The following is a 24,083-nucleotide window of genomic DNA, read 5'->3' on the forward strand; positions in this document are numbered from 1 at the left end:
TGCAATACTGGAATCTAGAAACCCAAAAGCTAAGTGAAAGAACATCTGCTGCTCACCATCTAATGCTTTCCTGGGGATCTAGTTCTCTAAGTACCTCACTCCAAAAAATTTTCAGAAGTCGAACTTTACCAGAAATATATCCAACAATTCCAAACATTCATTGAGAATGGAGGAGACAGGAATTTGTAACCAAGGGTGATATAACCATGTTGCAAGACCATTCTATAAAAGAAGTTTAAATTACTTAAATAATCCTAAGAAATTACATTAACTGCAGAAAGCCTGTATGACCTTTACACTACTAATGGAGGAGGTAGACATCATCTGCGTCTTTCTACACAGGAACTTGTTTTTAGCCTAACTATATGATCTTAAGGAATTCTTTCCCTAAATAGACTTCAAATGAAAGCATGTGTTGGAATTCTTTGCTTGTCCACTTCAAAACATCAAATTCATTCCCATACTGGCATGTAAACATGACCTCCATGAAGGAAGGGAAACAAAAAACAATGCTTTTGGCATACATACTTCTTTTAGAACAAACACACAAAAAAACCCAGTTTCTCTCCTAACCCAATGACAACATAGCATATTTTATTTTCTATTTATCTTCATAGTACAACCTCTAAATGCCAAGATCTATAAGAATTCAATAGCAACTATACTCAAATACTTCAAAAGCCCAACTTCAGCAAAAGGATGCATTATTTTATCAGTCATAAGGATATAACATGCTCTTTGATATTTGGCATTTTCATTCATGTTGTGTTTACTGGAGTTTATATAGTATAAATACTTAAGACTGCACAATCTGAGAGACACTTAGAAATACTTAATTATATGAGATCATAATTATACATATTCTGACAATATAAACATTTCACATCCTTCTATCACTTCAGTGTCAAAAAAAAAAATCATTCACTACAGAATGGACTAAGCCAAGGAAATCAGTAGATTCTCATGCTACACTCCATTCTTGCTGCTGGAGTGGTTAACAGTCCAGTCTGCAATCATTTTAATTGTTTTAACCTTTCTCATTACAGTGCCTACTCATTTTGTTACAAAATACTTCATAATAAATATGCGGGAAACTGAACAAACTAAGAGAAATTCAGTAAAGAGACAACTGGAAATATTTAACTGGATGCAGGATTCAGACAACTGAAGAGTTACAAAAAAAAGAAACACTGGAGAAAAGACTATTAATCATAATAGAGTAAGTAAAATGCTAAGTACAGTAAAGTTTTTCCGAAATTCAACCAACTCTCAATAGGAGTTCACCATTTAGTTGAGCTTCTCGGAAAATCCAGGCCTAAACTGCCATCTAGGGATAATAAAAAACCTTGATCTGATTTATGAAAAAAGCCAATCTTGCCACCGGACACAAAACAATTCACCTTTATCAGGAACCATCTCTCCAAAACCCTAGGTTTATGCAGAAATTATCTGCACTTCACAAAAAATGTACATGGCCAAGTAGACCTATTTTTAGCTCTGTATTTAAATTAACATCTTGCCTTACTAACATGTAAAATTATTGCTCCCCTTCTCTGTGGAGTCATAAATGCAAAAATGCTAAAGGTTTGCTTTCTTTCTATAGTCAATGGGGAGGATCTGTTTTCTAGGAATAAATTAGGCTTTGCAAATCAAGTACTGGTGCTTTTAAAGGCAAAACAAACAAACAAACTAACAACAAAACACTAAAGCAAAAAATCTCAAACTCAACCCAGCATCAGCCCATGCTGGTTACAGAATATGGACTGACTTGACAACCCGAACCACTGATAACCTACTAATAACCAGTACTGCAGAATCCAAACAAGGAGACAGTTTAGGGAGATGCGCCCCTCTTCATCCACCCTCCACAAATCCTATACGTCTCAGGCAGGATCAGTTGGAACAAGCAGCCTTTCATGGTGAATGCTGCAAAGAAGGGTATCATTAGAGATGCTGCACTCAACTTCTTCTCAAGACCCCACAGAGAGCAGAATTCCACCACTCACTACAGCCCTGCTTTCCTGAAGGTTGGGAAGTTTGCTGATCCCATTTGCCCAGCTCTCTCACTTTACAGGAGAGGAAGGAGAGGGGAGTTTGCCCCACTTCCAGCTCTTCCCTTCTCCACGCTCAGGAAGAGCAGCTATAACAGAAGAGAGGTATAACACTAGTACTGTAAGTATCAAAGTATCACTTCACTGTCGATACATAATTTTGTTCCTGAACATACGCAGAACAAGAACAGTGCATGATCGATGGCTGAACCACAGCTTCCCCTGACACTCATAGAGCTTTCTGCGCGTAACTTTCAAGTTATACCCTGAAAAAAAAACAGCCAACAAACTTGAAGGGGAGAAAAAACCCAAAACACCTCAGTTTTCTGGGCTCCTGATTATGTATTAAGAAAGGAACTGTTCAGGACTTTTTATTACTTTACTACATCCCCTGCTTCTTTTGTTAACACCAACTGTTGCAATGAGCTGAGCAAGTTCACTATTAATCTGTCCTCTGCTTCAATGCAGGAGCACAACATCTTGAGAAGTTTCTTTTAAGGTTCTCTTTTTTTTGTTTTGTCTTGTCTTAATTCTGTACACACTTGTAGTATGTGTAAGAAACAGGGACTACATATGGTTATAAGCTTGTTTCCAGTAAATTCCCAAGTGTCTCACAAAGAAAAGTAGGTTTCCCCTTATACGAATTGTGGACTTGATTTTCCTCACTGAAAAAAGGGAATGGCATGGTCACATGTGTACAACAGGCAGCAGCTAACAGCTCCCCCATCTTCTCACAGCTCTTTTACTGTCTTCTCTCACAGGAGGGAGGTTAGCTGCAATCAATGGCCAGGACACAGACACTGTGCTCAGTCTGCATTAATGCTGATTTGGGTCTGATTTCCTCGAAACACATCTTACCAATTGCACTTATTGAGTTGTGGGGCCATCTTTAGTTATGTGCACTCTATTGCTTTTAGATGCAAAGAAAAAAATATGTTTAAATAATAAAAAGCTAAAACCAAAACACGAACACTAAGAAAGCATCTTATGTATTTCAGGTTCATATTGGCGTTCATTCCATGAGACCAGAGTACACCTTGACCAAAATAAAACACTAAGCCCTGTGTTTCATCAAAACCAAAGGCTTTTGTTTATAGATCAGCTCCTGTTAGTCCATGCTACTTGCTGATGTAGACTAAGACTACAAGAATTTGGAACCTGTCATACTACTCCCTCTTCCCAAGGGCAGTAAGTGAAAAATAAGGCAGAGTAGAAATACCACTGAGTGCTAACAAGAGCTTTCCCACTACAAAAGCCCATCTATTCCCTGTATATGACATTCAAAAGTTTTATTTACATATTACAGTAACAAGCACAGCAGAGGCAAAACCCAGTTCCTCCAGTAATGGCTTTCAGTTTTTCAATTTTGAATTGTATAAAAACCTCACCAAACAATAGATTAAAAAGGACTAATGTATAGGTCAGTTACATGAGGTCAAAGTAGTTATGCCCCTTTAAAACTGAGGCATTTAATTTTGATTTAGACATAATTTGAAGGAGATGGATACTGCTTTTACTGAGATGATGGTCTTAGAATGAGAAGAAACAACATTTGGGGACAGTATGCTATAGTTAGGCTTTGTATACACAATGTAAATAAACAGACCTTGGTAAAACTCAAAGCCACGAAATTAATTAAGCCTCAGGAACTGTTTATGACTGAAAACCTCCAAGAAGTACAGCTGCAAACTTTTGAAGTACACAGTTCCCATGATCAGAAGTACAGCTCTCTTGGATGCTACCATTTCAAAGAGTTGAACTTAAGAGAAAAAGAGTAGATTCTGAGCAACCAATATTAAAATACTTAGTGATACAGAGTTTTATGTCTAAACTGGAGGACCCATGTATGCTTCCAAGCTTCCAGATCTGGATCATAAACCTGTACCAGAACAAGATCTAAGCATGTAACCTTTTCTTCACCTTCCCCAAGAAATTCAGGAACGCAAAATAGAAGCAACTGAGTGCACAATCTGTCCAGGTCTTGGACAATTGGGGATCGAGAACTACTGGTCACATTGTGAAGTGCCCATGTCCTGGACACAAAGCTGTAGCATGCTAACTCATCCATATCAAGTATAGCTCTGGAAGTTTAGGGATCAGATGACTCAAATTAAACAGAAGTACACAAGCAGAGGCCATGCAGATTAAGGAACCGAACAAAGCGGACCCTTCCTCTGGGCAAGTATACACACAGCTTTCCAGTCTCCTGTTCTTACATCAGCAAGAATCTACTATCATATATTTTCTTATTCTGAAAAATAAATTAAACCTCTACAGTGTGTTTATTTTAATGTTGAGTCAGGAAGTCTTTTAAAAGAGAAGAGAATTAGCAAGATAACATCTTAATACAAAAAAAAGACAACAGACTGTTTGTCTTATTTTCTGATGATCTTTCCAAGGTGCCCAAATACACAACAGACAAGAAAAGTTCATGATAAAATTCACATAATTCAATCCAGTTCCAACACCAAAATCCTCTCCTTATGCCTATGCATCGAACACATGCATGCACACATGCAACACCCTCAGCTAAGCAAGACAGAAGATCCTCTTTATCTTAATTGACAATGACTGTGTACATGGGTTCTACATTTACACAAACAGCAATTCATCTCCCTGTTGGAAATTTCCTCTAAACATGATCCTACAAAATCCAGTTCCTCACCTGTTTGCCCTAAGAGCCTTTCTTACACCTCTGCAATAAGGAGTTCATGCTTCAGTACTCTATTAACAACAGCCAGTTCTCTCCTTCCCACTTTTTTAACCATCCAGTTTACACTGAGAACACTCTTAAACAACCGATATTAATACTCCAGACAAAACATATTACACATTTTAGAAGGGGTCTACTATTAAAATAAGGTAGTTCTTTTCATTTATCTTTTTAGAGATATCAGATCCTACATACAACAGTAATTTTTTTCTTAACTTCCCAACATAAAAAACAGTTCCTTGTAACCATTAAGAAAACAAAATCAGAACAAATAGAAGAAAGTAGCTTTAACTAATAGAAATTTAGTAGCAAGTAATAAAGTAGGAGACAACAGATTTCAATAGGATAAACACGCAGTTGGGCAGTAAGAACTAATTTCCAGCACAGGCCTTCCCAAGAGGTGTTAAAACTTGTCCAAGGGCACATTTAACCTATGGTTCAATTTCCATAAATGAAATAAATAACAAAAGCCCCACACTCCAAGCTTTACTTGCCTTACAGCCATATTATAGAGCTAATTAATGTTTCTATAATGCTCTCCTATGCAACAAGTACTAACAAAACATGGTGTCTCCAGCCTTGGTGGTATCTTATTACTGCACTTACACAGATTATAACCTATGATAACTATGGTTGGAAGACAGTCTTTGTCATAAACCCTTTCATGCACTTCTAACTTTCCAAGGTGTTTACTGCTGTGGTTCAATTTTTCCCACCTTTGTCTTTATCCAAAGGTGGATGTTCTGAAAGCTTCAAGGGTTGTTTTGGATTGTTCGACATTATTCTTCCAGCACAAAGCAATTCTGAATACTTTTAACACTGAGTACTGTGATTTCATCTTCTTAATTAGAATGATGTAGTTCTTCACAATTGAAGTCACATCATGTTTGAAAAAGAAGTTCTTAAGATAAAACTTAACAATGTAAAACTTAAATATTAGGCACAGAAGGGGGAAAACCCTATATGCCTAAATTGGATACAGTAGGCACTCTCGTAGTTTAGAGGAAGACAGAAGATCACATTCTAAAGACTATCAGGCTTCCAAGAGAATAGGAATAACTGTAAACACAGCAGGCAGTTCGGCTTCAGACTAAAATTTAGAAAAAGGATTTGAAAAGTCCACTTGCCTCCTCCATACAGATGCTGCCCTCTGACCTGCACAGAAACATTTCAAACACCCCCTGTTGCTGCTATTGAGGGAAAAGCGATGTGGCTGCCACTGCTCCCAGTCAGACCACCACCCACGTGGGATAGAAGTCATCCGAGGGAATGGCAGCCTCAACCACAGCCTCATGTGGGAGGAAGTAGGGATAGCAAACACCACCATGCAAGAGAAAGGGAATGGGAAGCAGCCTGGGCTGCAAGACCCATACCTCTTCCCTTCACCCCCTCCTTTTGTGGGTTACAGGCAGGCTTATTCACACAGGTGCAGCAGAGCAGAAACACATGCTGCTTGTTCCAGCCTGGGATTACACCTGAGCTAATAAACCTTGCTGATCAGAGCTGGCTCTCAGCACTCTGGTTCTGGAAGCACGATGCAGACAAATGCAAGTTGGCTCTGGAAAAAGCCAGTGTAGGTCTGGGGTTTATTAGCTCAGGCTTTGCACCATGCAAAAAAATAAAATCTGGCCCTAGAGACCAAATAGGTTATTAAAGTGATACTGAGACTGAGCTAATAAACCCTGACAGATCCAAACTGCCTTTGCATCAAGTCAGCTCAGGTGTGCTAGCATCTGTGCCACAATTAATCCACTACTGCAATAATCCACTCAAAAACAAGAGTGCACTATCTGATTTTAAAAATTGTTTCGTTTTACAGAAAACAAAGGGGTTAACTGTTGTTCAGTTATAGGGTTTCTGGTCTTCTGAAAGGAACATCAGCAGCTTCCAGAAAAGGTGATATTTGGCTTTTATGACTGTGAGACTAATCTTCCATAGCTAAATCAAGTCACTGATATCTCATGGTTTGCCTAAGTTACAAAACAGACAACTTCAGTACATTTAGTGCTTCCCTTGGCCTGCCAAGAAAGGGGTGAAACTCAGAAGATCCAAGCCAAGAGTATTATACCACTGCTAGGAGGCATTAGAGCAGCATTAGAGGAGGTAGCAAAAATATTTAATGCTAAAGAGACCCTAGTATCAGAGGCACAAAAAGAGAAAGAAAGGTCAATGAGAAAATTCCCCCCCCCCCTTTCTTTTAACCCTTTCTCTGCTGCTTCATTCCTCCAGTAACTATATGAATGAACCAAGTAATTAATGGATTTAAATTAAATTCTATGTAGTTATCCCATAAAAAACCAATTGGCTGGCTTGGTCTTTACTGAAGACTCTAAAAATAAAAATAAAAAACAAAGAAGACAAAAAAGGGAGAACAGTTGAATAACAACTATAAAAAATAAAAAGACAAAACTTAAAGGACCGAAAGTAAAGAAAACTACCTAATTTACAAACAAAAGTTAAAAAGTATGAAGTTATCTGAAAATAAAAGTTACTAGAAGGCAGAAAAAGAGCCACAAAAGGCAATGTTGTTTGGGTTTTGCTCAAGATAGTTAAAATAAAATTGTTTCACAATAGCATAGCAATTGAAATACAGTTTTTCACTTTATCTCCTGAAATTACTAAGAGATTTTTTCACTTTGATTAGTATTTCAGCTAAGGTAGGTGTTTATTAAGATCTGCAATTAACCTTAAAATACCAACGTAAGCTGAACAAAATCATTTAAGTATTACTAAGGTATTAAACAAAAAAGGTGATGAACCTAAGACAGCAGCATGTATTTTAAGCTGAAAATGTTGATTTAGAAGAGTATCTTAAATACATGCCTAAATTTGTCAGGGAAACCATGAAGTTTCATCTTTAACTACCGTAATAAAGTCTTAGCTTCTTTGCAACAGGTCCATGCAGGTCAAAGGTACTTGACCTTACTCAGGATTACAAAAGTGATTGCTCTCTACTGTGAAAAATCCCACACAGGGACAAAAGCCACCACAAAAAAAAAAAAAAAGCAAACCAGCATTTGCATCCTGGAAGCATTTACTCCAACTCTCTCAAGGACAGAAGTCTGTCCTGCTGAACTAAAGCGCCAAGATCTGCCCAATCTCACTGATACCCAAAGGAGTTTCCTGAAGAAGTATGCTGTTCCAGTGTTTCCTGACCTCATGGCAACATTACTCCACTTTAGCCATTTGCAGTCATTCTGAATCTTGCCTAAATTACTAGAAATTCTTTCACTTTCATATCAGAAAGCACAACCTGAATATAACAGCATTGACTCTATCAGTGTTACTTTATGCACGTATTTTGTGTTTCTAGTTATCAAAGCGGAGGTACATCCCCCATCAGGACCTTCTCCAAATCTATTTCTTTTGCTTTGTTCAGTGCTTCACGAATTCCATGCCCTAAGCACAGGATCATCACATGGGCTGGTGGCTGAAGGGACGGTGTGGGTAGATGGTAAATTCTTGCTCCCCACCTGTGCTCCTCTGGTAGATTCTTTACCCTGTTAAGCCCTCCACTCAAAAAACTCCTAAAAAACAAGCACTAATGGAGGGGAGAAGGTGTTCACAAAAAAAATAGCCTCCACAAAGCTCTCTCCAAAAATGTCATTGTTTGCGCCGAGGATAACTGTAACAGGCATCATCTATTCATCCTTTAGCAATTCTGAAGGTTAGGAAGGAGGGATTTAGGGATGAAGTGTTACAACTGCTGGTGTGGATTTTGTAGGTCAGCCAGCACCTCTTTGCGCACAGGCGATGCCAGCATCCACCACCTCGCCAGATGCCAGCATGGTCCCCTCGGGTCCCCACGACGCCGCTGACCGCAGGGGCATCCCCCACACACCCACCTCCCCGACCGCACGGCTACTCACGTTTGATGCACCTCTGGGAGCCCGTGGCCTTGCTCCAGCCATGGCAGCACTGCCCCCCGCACACATTGACCCTGCGGGAACAGCAAAGAAGAACGAGTGTCCGGCGGGGCACGCCCGGTCAGCCCCGTCCTCCCCCATCCCGAGCCGGCCAGCGGGGCGGGCACTGGCCTGGGGTGAGAAAAGGCGGGAAGAATTAAACCTTCCGATTAAACTCGACGCCTCAGCCCGGGCCCGGGCCCCGCCGCGGACTCCTGGGACGGGAGTGAGCTGGTCCCGCGCCCGACCTCGGTTGCCGCGGGAAGGCGGCAAAGAAACGGGAGTGTGTTCCGCGCCCGCAGCGGGTTCGCAGCCAGCCGGGCACCGGCGGCCGGCAGGTAACGCCGCGGTGCCTCCCCCGGAGCCCGGCACGGGCTGCCCCCGCCCCCTACCCGGGGGGGCGACAGCGGCCGGGGCGAAGATGCTGGAGGTGGTCGGGAGGCTGCGGTCGCGGAGCGGGGGACGCGCGGGGCGGGAGGGCGCCTTACCCCGGCAGCGGCGGCAGCTGGTGCTTCTGGCGGAGGGGCAGGGCGGCGCTGCTGTTGCCGTGGGGGCCTGGCGGCGCCTTGGGCCGCGGGCCGAAGCGGGCCGGCTTGGCGAAGGAGCCGTGAGCGGCGGAGTTGGGGTGGACGTGCCCGGCGGGGCCCACGCGGAGCTGGACGCCCGCGCCGCCCGGTTTGCTCATCCGCCGGGTCCGCTCCAGGGAACCGCCGCCGCCGCCGTAGCGCGTGTTCAGCTGCACATTGAATGTGCGCTGCTGCTGCTCCCCCCCGAGGAGGGTCGGGCGCTGCTGCCGGCTGCCAGAGGAGCCCCCCCGGCCGGGCTGCAGGACGTACGTGATCCTCCTTAGCCTTCCCTTTTCGGAGGCTGCGAGCGCTGGTGACAAAAGTGCACAGGCAGCCAGGAGCAGAAGGAAGCCCCATCTGATCCGAGCCATTTCCACAGCGAGAGCCCCTGCAGCCGGCGAGCTTCGCGGACTCGCCGTGCGAGGGTTTTCTCTCCGTGGTGTGCGCGACCTGCGCCCGGGGCGCGGATCCCTCCTCCGCTCGCTGCCCCCCAACCTGCTCCGGGCGCGGAGAAGAAGGAAAAAAGCCTCGGGATCCTCCCGCCCGCCCCCCAAACTGTTTGGAAAGTTCAGCAAACACTTCGCCCCGTGGAGCAGGAAAACATCGTTGGAAGAAAGGAAGCGGCGGGTGCGAGCCGAGCTTCGAGCCGGAGCGGGAAGGGAGGAGGAGCAGCAGGGGAAGGGTGTTTGCTGGAGGGGGGTGGTCGCAATGGAGAGCAGATGTCTCGGTTGCCGGAGCTGCCAGGGGTCTCCGCGCGTGTGTGAGAATCGGCCCTTAAGCCGGTGCGGGCTGCTCCAAAGCCCCCTCTTTAAGAATTTCTCGGCGACTGAGCGTGTGCGGAGGGGAGGGGGCTGGGGGTGGGTGCCCCTGCCCGAGTGCCGGCCCCGCGCAGCCAATCTGGGGCCGCCGTGACGTCAGGCGGCGCTCCCGGGGCTGGGGAGGGGGCCGGGGCCGGGCCAGGTGACCACGGGGCGCAGGGGAAGCGGCCGCAGAGGTCTAGGTTACGAGCCTGCGCCGCTAAGCAAGACTCAAAAAGACCTGTTTTAACTTACAGGCGCCGACTTGCCGTCTGCCACTGACACAGACAGCACAGCTGTCCCGTGCGGTTGGGGTAGCGTACCTGTACTTCTGCAATAGCTGAGCCTTTCTGTTCTGTTTTAGTGGAGGTGAGGCTTTGAACCCCCAAAAGCGTTATATACATTCTTCACTGTATAGGTAGGAACTCGATTAAAGTCCTTATACGCTAAAGGTAAGCACATTCCTGAGTCTCAGCTTGATGAGAGCCAGAGGTTGCTCTTAGCAGAAATCCTAGCAGGATTAGGAAGGACTAGATTCTTTCTTGGTTTTCTTTATGTTTGTAAAGCAGTATGTATTACTAAAGAACAAAATACAAACCACAATTGTACACTTGTAATTAATATATAATAAAAACTGCCCACGTTTTTCTCCAGTGTGTCGTAACCAACTCACCCTTTAGCACTGTAAACAAAAAAAAAACAAAGTTCACAAAATAACCCAAAGGTTACATCTTTTAAAATACTCAGAAGTTGATGTGTCTGAGTTCTTCCCAAGAAACTTTGTGGTGAATCAGTTTGCAAATCCAATAGCTTGGAATTCAGGTCCTCCTGTCTGGGTTCTCCTCTGCTCTTTTCCAAAGCTTTAAGGACGCTGACCCTAGCTCCAAACTGATGAGATTTTGCTCTTACATGCTCTTGGCACAGCTACACAGCCGGCAAGGAGAGCAGGAAGGTTTTACATTGACAAGATTCCAGGCAACAGCCAGTGTTAGGAGCACAACGGTCCCTTCTTCCTTAGTTCCCATCTATTTAAAACTGCTCAAAAATAAATAGATGTTTTAAATAGATGAGAGTTCGGAGCTTGCTATAGTCACATTGTAGGGGAGCCATATCAATGTTAAAGGCTTCTGCTCCTGTGCCTCCAATGGTCTGAACTGAAACCCAGTGTTTGAAAATGCCACAAGCGCTTGGGGCTTCTAAATCCACAGTGGGTTAAATGAGAATGAAAATCTGTAGTGCTTCAGAGGAAAACTGAGATAAAGCCTGAAAGTTTCAGAGCCCCAGTTTGAAGATAACTAAGAAGTTAACTGTGAGACCACTGCCTCCTCTCTTAGCAAACATACATCTGTTGTTTTTTTAACTTGGAAGACATTCTCAGCAAGTGAACTGTTCAGCCTTCCGAAGGCTAATTATTGTGAATCCCGAGTATGCTAAATGTTTTTACAGTATTTAGGGAACAAAAAAATACCTTGAAACCAGAGTAGGGGAGTGAGGACTAAGTAGAGAGAAATCGATGTAGTACTAGGCATTGCTGCTCTACACAAGGCCGCTGTCCCTCAGAAGTTTTCCAGAATGAGATCACAACTACGTGTGTGGCTTGGTTTGTTGAACAGAGGGCAAAAACTGCATCATTCCACAGCAGAAGCCAGTTGCTTTTAAGAAATGTGGGGTTTAAGTCATGTCAAGCAGGGGGCAAATGCAGTGTATTACTGGCTACTGTACAGCAAATGGTAAGGAACCTCGAGGGAAATATATCCACAAAGGTGGATGCCTTACATAGAATCACTGAGGTATAAAAACATTCTTGAAAAAATATTTAGTATTATCTGAAATTAATCGGTTGAGGTCAAGCACTCCTCACAAATTTAAATGGCAGATCTGATTTTCAGTGTTCTCTTTTTCTCCTCTAGCAAGGAAATCCACTCTTCTCCGTTTGTCCACTGTCTGGTTTTGCTCCCTCCCTCCCTCCTGCTCCTCCTCCACAAGTCTGGAGGGTCTTGGATGCTAGGGACCAGGTCTGGTTGCAGTAATACGTTGGGTCAGCCACAGAAGTTTTAACAGCTAAAAGAGACCTTCAGGGAACCACCACTGCGATCTAAAGCTCAGCTCAAAATTTCTTCACACGTAGGAGTTTCTGCTTCCAAAGGACAAAAAGTACATCCAGCACCAAACAGCCAGATGCTGGCCTTTGAAAATTAAGCCAGGTGGCTACTAAAATTACTGAGGATTCTTTAGTAAATGGTCTGATTGCCTGTGGGAAACCTGCTCTGACTGCCTCCCCACTTCCTGTGGAAAAGGCACTGACTTGAGTTAGCAGTGACAAACAGGAATTAGTATCTCACATCACCTTTCAGGCACACCTGTCTCTTGAAGAAGAGTTGGAAAAGCAGTTTGCACTGTTTCTGTTCTTTCCCCCTGTGGTTTGTGACTAAAGGGTGAACTTAAGGAAACATAAAGAAAGTTCCTTAGTCTGTACACCACCCACCAGAGGGGCAGACCTCCAGCTGCTCTGCTTTAAGGGTGTAGCTGAGGCTGAGAAGGGCAGAACTGGATGGAAGACTGGAAGCACAGATGAAGGAGGCAGAACTGCTGCCCAGGGAGGTGGCAGAATTGCGTCAAGGTTTAAAGGCTTAATGGATAGGGGAGAAGCAAGTCTGAGAGTGTATCTACAACAAGAACCAAAATAGCATTATTCAAACCAAAATGAAAGGAAGAACTAAACTACCTTGTATGTTTTTGTGGAAATCTCATGACTTTGAGGCCTGTCCGATGAGTTGAATGAGGAAGGACAATTGTTTTGAACTGTTGAAGTTGTCAGCATTCAGACCTCCATCGTTCTTGTCATCAAACAAAGGAGATGGGACTATGGCCCCAGGTCTCATGGAGGATGTGTGTGGCAACACAAGCTTGCAGGGCAACAAGGGACCTTTGCTGGATGCTTCAGTGAAGATGGTACGTTATGTTGAGGGTGAAGTCTTCTGAGCACGGGTGATCACTGAGCCAGCCTTATGCACCACAGTGCCACACTATCCCCCTCTGACTCCATGTCCATGTTAGCCAGGCAGTAAGTTGAGTGATCGGCAATGCCTGTTGTGTTGAGCTACAGGGCCAGTAAGTGGCCCTGGTGGTCTTGTAGATCTACCAGGCAGCAAGCCTTAGCCTGTAAGGAAAGCTCGCTTGGGAGTTCACAGTTAACATTAGAACTTGACAAGGCTAAACGCTGTGTTTAGCCTCAATTTAGGCTTTAGGAGAGAAATTTTACAGTACTGTAGCTCCACTAGCTTCAATAATAGTACTCAAAACTTCTTTTGAGCTAAAGGAGGAAAAGCAGTCTCTATTAATTTCTTGCAAGCTGAGAACCAGCTGGAGACCTGTATGTGCTCTTTTCCTTTCCAGTACTATACAATTATCTGCAAAAAAGTCCTGTATTTTGCTGGCTAAATTATACCTTTAGGCATAGCTCTGTACAGGTAACATGACTCTAATTTAGAGGGTATTTCTTTTGAACAAAAGAGAACAGCTTAGTCTCATTGTCATCAGAGTAGGAAAAAGAAGTAATTGATATTTATTATGTCACTAAAGTATACAGCACACGACTCTGAACACATACAAGGTTTGAAGAGTAAGACCACGTAGATGTTCATATCATTTCTACATGGTATTTTTCAAATAGAACTGTACCTTCCAACTCTGACTGTTGTTTGTTCCTTCAGGCAGAAACTGTAATCACTCTATGGTTTGCAACTAATATCCTGAGGCCTCAACTGTTCCTGTTACCACAGTATAAATATAATTAATACTGTTTCACAAAAGGACAAGTACTGCTCACTTTATTCATGTAGGCACTTATATTCACATCCAATAGTCAGACTGGGTCTGGATGGATGTGTGAGGCTTTAGAAGGAAGCAGCTTCTTAGCTTTGTTGGACCCATTCACTACTGGTGACCTTCCTTGTGACTCGGAGATCTGTAATGATCATACTTGGCACATCTAAGTGATTCCAGACTCATACTCCATTACCTTGGATAAACAACCATCTGCCTCCCCCTCCTTGGATTTGCTGAATTCAAGATGCATGAATGCATCTTTGTAGTGCCTTTCCCAGCACCTCCTCTGAAAGAAGTCATCATTTCCCAAAGTGTTGTTATTGCCACCGCAGTCAGGTCTTTGCCGCATGAGGCACTGAACCCACACAAGCCGATAAATCATACCAGCTTTTCCAACTGGGATTCACACGGTCCTGAAGCAGACTAGATTTTCAGGGACAAAGGAACTTTTATGATAAGCTTGATCTGTGATATGAATTTGTATCTTGGAGCATCCTGTGTGGCAGTGGGTTTCTGAAGCAGACAGATTAGCATGCAGATAGTCCAGAGCCACAAGTCTGGATGGGAAAACAGGCTAATGATAGTGGGGATAGGGGTCATCAGTCCCCCTCAGACTACTACCAAAAGAGATTGTAATAAAGACTTTTTTTTTTTCATTAAGTCACACTGAAAGTTGGATCCATTTGGAAAAAGTCTGATGCTGGTCTGTCGCTACTGACCACCACTATGTCCAGCAAAATACACACTCAAGGCAAGTAGGAGTCAGCTTCTTTGTAAGTTTCTGACATAACAGTTGTAGTAAAAGAAGTTGTGTGGATTTGCATAGTCTTGAATTCCGTTTTCCTGAACTGGCAGAAATCCCTTCTAGAATATTTGGCAGTTTCACTGTTATCCTCATATACGCAAAATAACTAATTCAGAAATACAAGATTTTTTCCAAGATAAGGAAATCTCCACATTGTGCTGTTGCAATTATTCTTCCCCTCAAGGAAATAAATATATCTGGTCTAGAAAACTATTAAAATATCCATTGAACTTTTTTACTACACCATTCCTTGCAAGTGTTTGTTTCTTTGTACAATCACATGTACACTGAAGATAAATAAACTGCAGAAGAAATTAGGTGGAAAGACCCACAAAAATAAGAAATACATTTAATTGTTTCACCTCACCTTAGAAGAAGACATGTTTAAATTAACATACTTTTCATAAAAGCAAAGTAAATATTATAACTAATATTTGAAAACTCTCACAGTGCGTCTATGTTGCATGCCAAGAATACTAAAGTCTACAAAACCAAACTTCAGCACTGAATCCTGATTTTTCACTGTTCTGCTGTATGCTGCTAAGACTTTTGAAAGCTGAGGGGAAAAGTCTGTGTAAAATAAAGCTGCTCCTAACTTGAATTAGCATTGAAGAACACCTTCAAGTTTTCATAATTATACATAATCTAGGCAGACCAGCAAATTGGCATATGTGGAAGTGAAGCAGATAGAAGTGGTATGAGACTATGGAAAGAGGAGCCATGGCTCATGGGAACATCAGCCATGATTACCCCTGCAGCAGCTGCTTAGTAACTTGAAAGGTAATGTTTTCACACCCTTTTCTGTGCTTGGTCTCCCCCTCTGACAGCCTGGGATGATGTTTAGTGGGCAGCTTTGGTATCTACTGTCCATTTTAAACTTGTTCTCGATGTCACAGAGACAGAAACCCAGACCTGCTTAGACTGCTGTGCTAGAGACTAGTACCTGAGCTTGTGTCAGGGTAAACAATTGTTTAAAGACCAGCTGGACACACAGAGCAGCACATCTTGGCTGTCTGAGTTAAAAAAAAGGCAGAATAGTACTTCTAATGATGCACTTGGAGCAGCTCCCAGCACACCGATGTTAGAGGTTGAGAGTATGTGTATAGGTTCTCTGTCTGTTGCTCTTTCAGGGTTTGTGGTGGAAGGTGATGGAATGAAAATTACAAGCTTTCTTTTTTTTTAAAAGTAGGTAGGGAGAAAAATACTGGGCTTTCATTTCCATCACTTTTTCTCCAATAGCAAAATGTGTCTGCAGAGGTGTTTAATGTCAGTCTGTAGTGTGTCTGTGTTTTGTATCATGATGCTTGAACACAGACCCTGACCTGAGCAGGAAGATCTCTGAGGGTCCCTGCCACCCTTAGTGATGCATCTATGATGAGATGTGGCATCATGCCTAACAAACAGCCTCAAGTGGAAACAAGCACAGCTGCTGCCCATTTTGGGTGGATCACAAACGGTTTTCAAAAAAGCACGTCTGCAGTGTAACATTGTAGAGATGTTTTCCTGGTGTACGCTACAGGTGGGAAGGAGATTGAGGACTGGAAGAGCTAGGACATGGCAGAAAGGATGAAGCAGAACCTAGGAAAAGGCTAAAAACCTGGGCTAACGGATGACTCCAGGCACAGTCTGAACCGATCTTGCCACTGGGCAGGTTGAAATGTAAGAGTACCATAGAAAGACTCACTTCTATTTAGAAAACAGAATTTCAGTCTGGCTTTATAATAAAGAGGCTTAGCCAAGAAGGGCGTGGTAGGAGCTGACTGCAGCAGATAATCAAAATATGGTCTGTAACCAGCCAAATCAAAGTGATGTGAGTGACTACTTGACTAGAACCTTTTTGAGGTTAAAGTCCATTTTGCAGTGTTCGCCTGTTAGGGTCAGGACACTGAGCCTAAGAAAAAGAAGTATGAATATGAAAATCATAAATTTTTATCCTCCCTTAACAGCTGTATTTTAAAAAAGTTTCTATAATTGTCAGATCGTTTTAAGCTTGCCATCATAATTTACCATGCTTCCCTAAAGCAGTAGCAGACGAATCTAAACAGTACCTGGCTTGTGGTCTGTCCACAGCATGCCCAGGACACCGTCCTGCTCTCAGACATTCCCGTGACGGCCAGCCGGTGAGTCACGCAACCGCAGCTCCTCGTTGCTGGCAAGCGGAGCCCACCTGAGGGGTAGCCTTTCACTCCTTCCTTCATTCAGGCACTCACTTCTCCCAGTAGGGCTCCAGTCTCCGGCACAGGCGGCGTCTCGGCAGAGGCGTGCTGATGATCTCTTCAGAAGCCTTTAGCACACAAAAGCAAGCACTCCTGCTACATATCTGCAGGCTGATTTATTAGAATACACAGGTTGGCAGGGGCAATATAATATCACATGCAGCAGAGAGGAACAGCATGCAGAAAGTCTTTCAGCTATGCACATCTGTATTCCTATCTGAAGAAAAAGTCTAAAGATGTGCCTCAGCGCTAAATAGTCTGTCTGTCAGTGAGATTCTTGTTTGGATCACATGTAGTTAGGGTGTAAAGAGGAGAACCATTATCTTTCCAGATCAGGGTCATCTAGGAAAGCAAGCATTTGTAGCATGAATTTTCTGCTCTTGTAGCCTTTTTTTCTTTTTCTCATTTTACTTGTGTTGACTTTTAGCCAGCAGCACACAGAAAATTCAGACAGTTCTCTAGATTCAGGATCCATGTGTAGATGAATTTGCTGGTTTTGTTCATATTAAAGTTTAAAATTTTCAGGGAAAAAAAAAAGCAGATTCCTATCCTTTTTTTCCTATTCTTGTTTTCCAAAACAAGCTTAGCATTTTCAAGAACCAGAGTTTTGACCTATCAGAGTATGTACCATCTTGAACTGAAAAGATGTAATCTGAAGACAAAAAGAATTATCTACCACTGCACAGAAGATTCTCATCTGTTCCTGTTCAGAGCACATTGATGGCCATCTCCAACCTAAAACTAAGTAATACCAATACTCCTAAACTGAATTAATCTGTTTTGCCCCTCATTTTCTGTGGGGGTTGTAGCCATGGCTAACAAGGATCAGGATTCTATTCCAGGACAGTAAGTCTGATGATTTCCAGAGTTGATTCAAAGGTAATTGCAATTATGAAAATCAGAAATTATGACTGCCAGCTATTTAAATTGAGAGAAACCCTGAGCAAAGACCATGTGTGAGTCCTTAACATTGACGGGCGAAAACACCAGTGATTTTTTGAGTGTTTGCCAGTTTTGCAAGAGATACACTACATAACATTTTCAGGAGCTGCAGGAATCTCTTGTGATTCTTTACAGTTCAGCTCATCAACTACTGACATTTTCAACTTCAGTGCTTCATTATGTAAAGCAACTTTTACAGGCCATAGTCATACATTTCTTCAGCCTTCTCTAGTCATTTATGTTATCATGTACCTTTCAAAGACTAGAATAGATTTATACTAATTGATTTAGCTCTGCTCAAAGATAGGGCTGATAAATTGAACTTTCACTCCTACTACCTTTTCTTATGCTTTATTAGTTTTAAAATGAGGTGGGCTTTTTCCTTCTGAAAGAATTTAAGATTTCTTTTTATTGCAGAGAGGATCTTGGTGATCTGACAACATAATTAGGTAGAACAAAGTCTTTTTACAAATAGTTAGTTATGTTGAACAAAAGATTAACAGCCATTTAAATATTTCCTCACGATTTGATGAAAAAAAAATCCATATTCATAACTCACGTATTGAAGGTGTTTGTTTGGAACCAGCATCCAAATCTCATCTCACTTCTGTGATCTCCAAGTTTTCAAGCAGGCATTGCCTGAGGATTAAGTTCTGCCCTATTCTGGAGAAATCGGGGAGTTTTGCTTAAGTTATGCATGTTTTAGACTGCTATTAAGGGCTCTGATCAGCATATTAGGGAAGTGGGGTTTTTTCCTCCTTTATTTTAAAACTTGTTTGTACAGATGAGCTGAGGCTGAATTTGCATTTAAACTAAACCACTTTAGCAAGTAATTTTCTTAAATGTAACTCTTTCCAATTGTTTCCACAGCAAATTTTTTTTAAAGTGCGCGTAATGTTGCCACCAGACAGGTAGCTTATCACATTACGAATAAAAATTAAAAAAGAGTTTTGACTGAATTCTCTAATGGAGCTTTTTGTGAAGGAGAATATGGGTATTATACTGTTAAAAGAGTTACTAGGGATCCTCAAAGCAGAAAGTGTTTTTCTTAATTTTTTGTTAAGTGTGCCTGCTGTAAATAACTGTTGAATGCTTTGTCTTATGTATTAAATGAAACGGAGTTAATGTGACCATCTAGTTAAGTAGGATATATGTGTTGAATACTCCATTAGCTGCTTTTCACAGTTAAAAGAAATGTGCTTTAGGGCATCTTTTTCCTCTCTGGCTGAGCAGTAATCTTCAGTACACATTAGCCTGTATCACAAAACCTTATCTTCTCAGCAAAGGAGGCTTCAAGTTCTCTTTCACTGGTAAAGTAGTTTAGCTCTATGCCAAACTGGAAAACTTCACCCTCCCCCAGGGGTAAATAAAATCCCTATAAGCAAGAGTTCAAGTCGAGCAAGTTCTTCACTAGTTACTCTTTCCATGAGTCACACACTTCTCTTCTGCAGAATCTGTCCAGCTCTTTGTCTCAGTAATATAAGATCAGCATAATCCAAATTATCCTTCATAGCTGAAAACAATACTAACCTCTAATACTAACAAGAATAAAAGCCCTCTGCAGTTACAAACTACACTTTTCTTCTTTCCTTCTGCAGTTTTCTTCATTTTCCTATTCCTCTTACTGTTTTCCTAGGTCTGGCTCTCTAATCGAAACATCATGCTTACCTTCTCACGCTGATAATTTCCAAAGCAGCCACCAATCTTCTTAATGTTTATCACTCAGGGAGATGCTCTTCTTTTCTTATACTATCTGATCATGTCTCTGTTAGGAAATTATGTTGGCATGTGATCATTCCTCACAGCACCCCATTGCACAAAGCTTAGACTCAAATCAGCAGCAGTGTGGTAGTGGACATGGCCTGGTTTCCAGGGCTAGTGCAGCTTGTTACAGTCCACTTCTAATTTGAAAAAAGATTTTGTTTTGAGGAAAAGCTAATGCTCTTTGAGCATACTGTCTGATCCTATAATCAATTAATCTTGCACAGTGTCTTAACTATTACATACAACCGTGTTTCCACAGGTAATTCCAGCGAGACCTATAAACAAAAAAAAGTTTTTATTTTTGTGACTTAATAAACCAGAAACAGCCTCAGAGAATAACCTGTTTTATCCAAAGAGGGACGTATAGCACAGTGATTAGCATCTTCCAGGGCTGGGTTTTATGGATGGTACATGGGAAACCTTTCTTCAAAAATAAGAAAATAACACATTCAAAAGAACAAAGAATGCTTAAATTGAGAATGTGGGTGAGAAACCACGAGTTAGTTTTCGTCACTGATAGTGCTGATTCCACATATTACCAGCCTGTCTGTAATACTGTGCACAGAAAGCAGAGCAGTCCCAAGGGGGACCTTTGGTTTTTATTGGGTATTATGGTGATACATGCACAAAGGTTTATGTATTGTCCAAGAGGATCTTGTCATAGACAATAATCCCAGCAAACCGCTTGGAATGTTTTCACAGTTTCATTTTCCAGGATATCTCCAGAAGTGTAGCTGGTGATGTCTAGGCATCGTGGAAGATGAATGATATTCTCCTGACCTTCAGTAGTAGGTTAAGACACTAGGTAGCCTGTTGAGTCCAAAAGCAGTTACACTAACATTTTCGCTGCCTAAACATGTAATGTAAAGATTTTTAGAGTCACAGGTTTATGAGTATACTGAAGTAACAGAAAGTATAGCACAGAATGCTTTCAACTGCAGGCAATTAACTATTCTCTGTTTATTTCTTTTACTAGGTCTCTTTTTTCTATCTACGTGTTTAATAGTATACAAGAATAAACTTCATTAGGATTTATGTATAACAAATGCAAATGTACTTAGGAGAAAAAATCCAAGCCCCTTAACAGGTTTTGCTTTGTTTTAAAAATACAATGGTGTGAAAGCTGAGCACATGGTTTAGGTTCCCTCTTATCACTTTAGCATGTTGTCTGGCTTTTCCAAGCCATACACATAAATATGACTATATAACCTGGAGATAGGAAAACACTTGTTTAAACATGTCCATGTCCATAGTAGCACAATTTACAGAGACTCAGAGTTGGCACTGTGCTCTGACATGGAAATTTAAGGTTGCACCACACATACCGAACAATTGCTCTAATGTTTGAAATACAATGGCTACACTGTTTTGTTTCCAAGTTCTTTGGTAAAAATCAGTACAGATTTTTTGGTATGATATTACCTTTCTAGATACTGTAGAAAAGTATTCAGTGTGTTATTTCTGAATTAACTGTAACTTATAATACTTTTAAAAAAAATCTTCAAATTAAAGCTTAGGCACAATTTACTGGCACACGGGACAAAAAATTTGAAATTCAGTGGAAATGCCGTAGTAGCCTGTGGATTTAGAAGCAGCAGGTGGAACATAAACAAACAAACAAAAAAGGCTTTCTAAGAAAAACTCCAAGTTACATAGAGCGGTTTCATTTTTACAAACCAGCAGGTCAACCAAGCACTATGTTTTATGAGGTGTTAGAGAGTCAGGGGAAAAGGGGCTGGGGGGACGGTATCAAAAAATAACAGTGCAAGGTAATGAAGAAAAACCCCCCACATTTGTCCCCATGAAAAGAAAATTCCCTGTACTGGGTGTAGTTGTGATATATGCTGTTAACTGTACACAGCCTGGTGCTCCTCAGCATAGAGAAGTTCATGGAAAACCCAAAAGGTTCTCCTAGCTTAGCCTCACGGGTTTTAACCTCCATATACTGCATGGATCACAGTCCAGCCACCTCTGCATACAGATACTTCTCAGTGAGTGGTTGTAAGACAGAAAGATTTTATTGATATGTTCATTCTAAGCCTTTTTCTTGATGGCAAGTCATACTTCTGCTTTCCTGGTGTTTAAAACTGAGTTTGTCATCTTGACTCAAGGAAAGCACCTGTGTGGGACGAATGCATTGAGTAAACAACTGCCAGCAGTATGATAGGATGCCTGTCATGTTACCAGTAGTACGAATTGCCTGTCAGCACATCTTTCTGTGAGGCTATAAAGGGAGAAGGTGCTTAGCTGTTCAAAATGACATTTTTTTGAAAGAGATATTGAAAAATGTGAGCCAGAAAGTGATCTTTGCAACCTTGCAGCTATCCATGGTCTCTGCTATGTTTGACCCGACTAGACAGAATCTTTTGACTGAATTACAGGAATGCTACAGCAATTTTTTTTTTCCTTGTGCCTCAGTAGTTCTCAGCAAAAATGTCAACTTACCTGGGCTTAAGTTGACACTGCTGTGGCTCGCTGTCATTTCTAACGCTGTCTAGTTCTATTAAGCAGCTAATAATACTCACACCTATGCAACACTTTTAATTTACAGACTTCAACACACTGGCACAGCTGTACCCCGATTTTACACAGGGAAAAAGTCAAGGAAAGGGAGGCCTACACTGGACTTAAGGCATGCTGCAGTTTGGGTGGCAAGAGCCTGACGGATATTGTTTTTTTCCTCTAGTGTGCTGGAAAAGGGTTTAATTAGCCACAGCGGACTTCAAGTGTGCAACCATTTACGGGGCTGAGGGCCCCACAGGGTTCCCACATGTCTTGCAGGCGCAGCTGGTTGTGCTGTGGGTGTGGGGGCTCAGCCCAAAGTGTGGTAGCACCCTCCTGCCACAGCCCCAGGGCACAGCACATCTGCTACACCAAACACAGTCTGCTCCTGTGTTACCAGGAGAAACAGAAACAAAGAAGAGGGAGACACACAGCCTTGGAAAGGTTGGTACATGGAGTCAGAGGGGAAGGTGTAGGGGAGACTCTGTAAGGAGAAGGGAACACACAGCAGAAAGTTCCAGCACAGTGAAATAAAATGCATTCAGGGAAGAAGAGGGCGGGGGGGAGACTCCACCTAGTACACTTAAGTTTTGATCGACCAAAAAAAACATAAACATCATTTAAGTGTCCTTTAAATTTGAGAAGCTGGAATACAAAGGTGCCTGAGCTTTGCAGTCTTTACATTTTTCCACTCAAACATCTCTCCAAGTTCCTGCCCTGTACTGGAAATACTCACTGAATTATAGTACAGTTCTCCTGAGTATCATGCCCAGGTAAATGGAAGCTTAACAGAACAGGAAGTCAAGCCCCTATCATTATGCAAGAACAAGACAAAGCAAGATCCCAGGGTGAGTGCAGTCCCTGTTGTTTGGAGCAACCCAATCATCCATGGTGCACAGGCACATCAATCTCATTTTCATAGCCTCAATTTCATTGCCCCATCACTTCTCTGTAAGCCTGACACCCTCTTTTAATTTTCAGACTCCATTTGTGCATCACCACTTTGTATTGACTCCTTGCTTTCTGCAGGAGAATTTTCTTTCCACCTTAGCAAAGTTCAGAGCTTTTCCTGAGTGGATAACAGGTATGTTGAGTTCACTGCAAGTCTATTAGCACATCACTTATGGATTAATAACAATGTCTATGTTTATACAGGACTTTATATTCAGTGTACTTCCTAATACCTTGGAAGTGTTAATATAAAATATTAATTTCCTTTACAGAGATGTTCTTGTCTTAAACCACTAACAGAGGTGTGATTTATAAGAATTATTAAGTAGACTAATAGATTTATCAGTTAAATAACTAAGCTTTAGCCTTAAAAAAACATTTAAATAACATAGCCTTAACAAAATATTTAAACAGTGTGGAATTAAGGCTTATAATTAGAGACATTAGAGAAAACACACTTCAATAACATTTTAGAAAACACCAAATATTAGAAAGTTTAGTCTGACAGTGAAGCTTATCAGTTTAAAAACCACCCACGAAATACTGGCATACAGTTACTTGACAATTAATCACATCACAGCTCACGTGTTGAACAAGAAGTACACACTGGACCCCTCTGCTGAGTACAAAACAGTTTTTATGTGGTTTAAGCTTTAAGGCATTTGTACATTTACCGGTTAGACTCCTAGGTCAAAAAAAAATCAACAATGAACAGAAGTATACTCTAAGAATAGGCTATTAAGTGTTTATAGCATATTCATCCAAATATTCAGAAAAATCATAATCTGAGTTTTCCTAAAACAGTTTATAGAAAGTCACCAGCAGCTGTCAGGTTCTGATTTCTTTTCAAAATTAGATTATTAATTTAGATGCAACTAGAATGTAAATTTGGCTATCCCAGTTTAAATATCAGTCTTCATATAATGATATTGTTCCCTATCTTGTAACAATTCCCTAATTACAAAGAAATTCTGAGTTGCTGGAAAGCACCAGACAGCTGGCTCAGCCAATCAAAAATAGGATTTTCTTTTTAAAGTTAATAT

General features: G+C 41.7%; 1 protein-coding gene across 8 annotated transcripts in view; it reads right to left on the reverse strand.

Annotated features, from left to right (window-relative positions):
- Window positions 1-10,090, reverse strand: part of LTBP1 (latent transforming growth factor beta binding protein 1) — a 198,862-nt gene extending 188,772 nt beyond the window's left edge. For 6 of the 8 annotated variants that reach the window (XM_032683256.1, XM_032683257.1, XM_032683255.1 and 3 more), the window contains exons 1-2: window positions 9,158-10,090; window positions 8,634-8,704 (exon numbers count right to left, since the gene is read on the reverse strand). In XM_032683256.1, the coding sequence (XP_032539147.1) occupies window positions 8,634-8,704; window positions 9,158-9,606 (520 nt within the window). In that variant the 5' untranslated portion in view covers window positions 9,607-10,090. The remainder of the gene's footprint in view (window positions 1-8,633; window positions 8,705-9,157) is intronic. The other 2 variants (XM_032683251.1, XM_032683258.1) reach the window with 2 other exon arrangements.
- Between the last annotated feature and the right edge of the window lie 13,993 nt (window positions 10,091-24,083).

The sequence above is a fragment of the Chiroxiphia lanceolata genome, chromosome 3 (assembly GCF_009829145.1).
Source record: "Chiroxiphia lanceolata isolate bChiLan1 chromosome 3, bChiLan1.pri, whole genome shotgun sequence".
NCBI lineage: Eukaryota > Metazoa > Chordata > Aves > Passeriformes > Pipridae > Chiroxiphia > Chiroxiphia lanceolata.